The 4,515-nt window shown below is 39.1% G+C and overlaps 1 protein-coding gene across 1 annotated transcript; it reads left to right on the top strand.

The window, feature by feature from the left end:
* Nucleotides 1-2,122: 2,122 nt before the first annotated feature.
* LOC149212881 (putative aldo-keto reductase 2) lies at nt 2,123-4,233 on the top strand. The gene is made up of 5 exons (XM_089388858.1): nt 2,123-2,203; nt 2,303-2,500; nt 2,984-3,156; nt 3,248-3,350; nt 3,647-4,233. The coding sequence occupies exons 1-5, from the start codon at nt 2,123-2,125 to the stop codon at nt 4,082-4,084; spliced, it is 993 nt and encodes a 330-aa protein (XP_089244984.1). The 3' UTR covers nt 4,085-4,233.
* The last annotated feature ends 282 nt before the right edge of the window (nt 4,234-4,515 follow it).

Here is a 4,515-nt window from a genome sequence, read left to right as displayed (position 1 = left end):
CCTTTGAGATTATAATATCAATCACTTGGATTTATTATTCCGTGGTCAACCATGGTTTATTATAAAGTCAACCATGGTGAACCATGGTCCAACATGGAATTGTGATAAGGATTGTCTCAATATGAAAGTCAAAGATGATCAACCATGTTTATTTTAGTGTTTATAATATTTATCTTAGGGTTTATATACATTGAGTTTATAATATTAGTCCTTTGGGTTTAATATTATTCCCTTGGGTTCATAATCCCTTGGGGTTTTAGTATTAATCCCTTGGGTTTATTATTCCTTTGGTTTAAATATCAATCCCTTGGGTTTATTATTTCCTTAGGTTTATAATATCAATCATGGTCAACCATTGTCAATCATATCCAACCATGGTCAACCATGGTTGAATGTCAGATTGTGACACATATTGTCTCACCATGAAAATAAACCATGTTTATTTTAGTGTTTCTCATATTTATATTAGGGTTTACCAATGTTGGGTTTATAATATTAGTCTCTTGGGTTTAATATTATTGCCTTGGGTTCATAATCCCTTTGGGTTTTAGTATTAACCCTTGGGTTTATTATTAACTTGGGTTTATAATATCAATCATGGCCAACTTTATTAATCTCTTGTGTTTGTAATATCGATCCCTTGCGGTTCTTGATCCCTTAGGTTTTTAATATTTATCCCTTGGCTTCACTAATTCCTTGGGTTTATAATATTAAACGATTGGGTATATTAGTTCCTTGGGTTTATAATATTAATAATCCCTTTGGTTTATTATTCCCTTGATTTTAAAATATTAATTTTTAGGCTTTATTAATTCAACCATGTTTATTTTAGTATTTTTAGTATTTATCTTAGGGTTTGTATACCTTGGGTTTATAATATTAGTCCCTTTTGTTTAATATTATTCCCTAGGGTTCATAATCCTTTGGGGTTTTAGTATTAATCCCTTGAGTAATAATAATATAATATAATCCCCGGATGTGGGTGTATCGCTAGGATGTTAATGTGATGGGACAGGGGTGCGGCGAGGTGGGACGACACCTGCCTACCCAGTACCGCATAGATAATCGCCAGCTGAAGGAAGAACTTCGACATTTGAGGATTGCAGTGTTCATTTGCTTCACCTCAAGCGGCTCAGATCCTCCCAGCCTGTCCTTCGATATGTTTATCGCCTCCGCACGCTCTGGACTGCACTGGACCTCGGCTCTCTTCAATGCCATAGTAATGGCGGGTGCTAATCGAGGCACCACTGAGGGTGATAAATGTAGGCTCAGGCATGGGATTGCTATTGAGCCTTTGCTGCTTTGTCGTTCTCGTTATGGTCTGTATGGTGTTGGCTCTTGCGAATTGAAAGGGGCGACTAAGCTGGAGCTATGCTTTGGTAGTCCTGAGGAGCTGCCTCCATCAATTCCTGGTTTCTCTCTAGGGCCTCTGGCCCTCGTTTGGATGACTATCTGATTCGACCGTGCTCTGCCATCGTGGTGGCTCAGCCTTGTGTTCATATCGTTGCTGCTGTTTTCGCTATGCCCCGTCTTCGCCATAGAATGAGGTGCCGCAGAGGTACTCCTCGGTGTGCGCCCTCCAGCCCGTCCTCCAATTCTCCCTCCCTCTCCAGTGAATTCATAGCCAGCCATTACCCTCGCACTCGCAGTGGGAGAGGGCGTCTTCATCTGTCCAGCCATTACCCTGAGCCCCTTCCTCCAGACTCCACGTCTTCTCCCTCATTTGGCTCTGCGATTTTCACCTTCAACTGCTCTCTGAATCGCCCAAGGATTACAGCTCACATTTCGGTGTTCTTTCATGAGGAAGCCCAGGTGGGAGAGTCTAGCTCTCATCAGGAGGGCCTTGGCTCTGTCTCTGTGCCGAATCCATTTTCTTTGCAGGTTTCGAAGGCTCAAGATCACAATGCTCTTGACATGGTGATGGCGCCGACGGATCTTGGATCTTTTGTATCTGATGCTACTCGTGCAAGGGATCTGCCTGATTCCGGTTGGTGCAGAATTGTGGAAGAGCCTCCAGATGATTAGTTCGCTCTCTGTTGCCTTTGTTTCTTGTCCTGCGGCCCATAATAGCGGGCAAGTTTTTGTTCAAGTTTTTGTTCATGGGCAGTGTTTCTGATATTCTATGCCTATCCTTCAGGGCAGTTGTTTTTTACTACGTTCGGATATTTATGGCCCTTTCACCAACGAGATCCTCGTTGGAAAGGTAGGACTGTTGTATGGGGTTTTCTCTTTCCTTGTAATTGCAATTATCTAGAGCTTATCCAATTTGATACAATTTTTACCTACGGTATGTTGTTTGCAGGCCATTAAAGGAATTAGAGAGAAAGTCCAATTAGCCACAAAGTTTGGAGCTAGTTTTGTCGATGGAACACTGAAGATTCGAGGAGACCCTGCATATGTCCGCGCCTGCTGCGAAGCAAGCTTGAAGCGACTTGAAGTGGATTGCATTGATCTTTATTACCAACATCGTATTGACACTAAAGTCCCCATTGAAGTTACGGTATGTGCTGTTGCAATAGCTCTGGTTTACTTCTCGAATGATTCTGGATTTCAGGTTTACTTCTGGAATGATTCTGGATTTCAGAATGGATTTCAGGTTTACTCCTGGAATGATTCTGGATTTTAGAATAGATTTTAGAATGGAGGCTTATGTGAAAAAAGCATTTCAGGTTTACTCCTGGAATGATTCTGGATTTTAGAATGGAGGCTTATGTGAAAAAAACAATTCTGTTTTAGCATTTAGGAATTCCTCATATTGAAGCTTTTATGGTCAAAATTTTTGGCTATCAAGTATGACTCATCTACATCTTCAGCACTGAGATAGTTATCTCATCTTCCAGACAGAAATGAACCACACTCAATGGCTTGTAATGTCCACCATAAAACAAACATCTATATGAGAGAAGCAAGATCTCTCCGTAACTTTCTTGTCCTTTTAAATACAGCTGTTTGATGTGGTGCTTTTTGTGTCCATCTGTGACAGATTGGAGAGCTGAAGAAATTAGTTGAAGAAGGGAAAATAAAGTACATCGGACTTTCGGAGGCGTCCCCATCGACAATTAGAAGGACTCATGCTGTTCATCCTATAACAGCAGTTCAGTTAGAGTGGTCTTTGTGGACTACGGATGTAGAGGACGAAATTATTCCCACTTGCAGGTATCATCAGATGTTGGAGTTGGCATTTTCCATATTGTTATTAGCTTTGTATTATGAATTGCTAATTAACATATGAACATTCTAATGGCAGAGAACTCGGTATTGGAATTGTGCCATACAGCCCTCTGGGGCGGGGTTTTCTTTCATCCGGAGCAAAGTCAGTTGAAAATTTAACGAATAATGATGCTAGAAAGGTATATCTGCGTTTATCTATATTTTATTTGAGTTTAGTATTTTAAAAAAGAACGTTGATATATAAAAAAAGGTTGTATTATAAATATAAGTATGGCTTTAAAAGTTAAAGCTAACATTCTTAATCTTATTTGATATTTATCCGAAACCTTTCATTTTAATACCCGTTCCCCGGAATTACTGAGTTCATTTTCTCAGGATTATATTGAGTTACTCGTAATGCATTGATAAATTTCTGCATTTTATTGTTTTGTCGAAGGTTTTTTACAATTTTACTAAGTATTAATGTTTTGTACAGACAATGCCAAGGCTTACAGAAGAGAATCTTGAAAAGAATAAGGTGACTTTTGCAAAGATAGCTGAAATAGCTTCCAGCAAGGGATGTTCTCCGGGTCAACTTTCACTTGCTTGGATTTTTCATCAGGGAAATGATATTTCACCCATTCCTGGAACCACCAAAGTGAAGAATTTAGAAGAAAATATTGGTGCTCTTTCTGTGAAGATCACACCTGATGAGATGAAGGAAATAGAAAATATATTATCCAATTATGGATTCTCAGGAAATCGATATCCTGATGATCACCAGGATTTCACGTGGATGAACTCAGAAACACCTCCTTTCTCTTCATGGAAGGTTTGCCGTCTCATAGGTTTTAACATTGTTTTCTGCGAACAAAGCAAAATCGTCATTTTCCTGTCTGTTTTAAATAGTATATGCTTGGATATATGGTTATAAATATTATGTTGCAAATATCTTAAGAAGTTGAGTGTATTGTAACTTGTAAGCGTCCTATCCCATTCCTATAATAGCGGCGTTGTGTGTTGTATGTGCTGGAGACAACCTTAGTGAAGGGCTTTTGTCCCATTTATTTAATAAATAAGTATTTGTAACAATATTGATTTTGATTTCAATTTCAACATAGTGGGTCATTGTATTCAATGAGATTTGAAGCAAAGGGGTGGATTTTTCAATCTCGTCTTGGCTGAGTCCGCTCTGGCTAAAATCATAGGATCTTAGTATACCCGACTTGTAGGTAGTTGGATGTACTCCTGGTGTTATAGAGGTAGCTACGAGGATTGATCCTCGGTCTCCCATAGATTAAGACTGGCAATTACCCATTCACCATGTGATTTAAAAAAAAACAATATTGATTTGGATTCAATATT

This window comes from Pinus tabuliformis, chromosome 1_1 (assembly GCF_031772625.1).
Source record: "Pinus tabuliformis cultivar Carrire ecotype Pingquan chromosome 1_1, CPIR1, whole genome shotgun sequence".
Classification (NCBI taxonomy): Eukaryota; Viridiplantae; Streptophyta; class Pinopsida; order Pinales; family Pinaceae; genus Pinus; species Pinus tabuliformis.
The sequence above is the reverse complement of the archived record's forward strand: the minus strand, read 5'-3'. Positions and strand labels throughout refer to the sequence as shown.

What these genes read in the sequence shown, in the direction of transcription:
- LOC149212881 (XM_089388858.1), top strand. Translation starts at nt 2,123, where the DNA reads ATGCCTATCCTTCAGGGCAGTTGTTTTTTACTACGTTCGGATATTTAT. An exon ending in GAAATTATTCCCACTTGCAG is followed by an intron (nt 3,157 to 3,247) that starts GTATCATCAGAT and finishes TTCTAATGGCAG; the next exon opens with AGAACTCGGTATTGGAATTG. An exon ending in CGAATAATGATGCTAGAAAG is followed by an intron (nt 3,351 to 3,646) that starts GTATATCTGCGT and finishes TGTTTTGTACAG; the next exon opens with ACAATGCCAAGGCTTACAGA.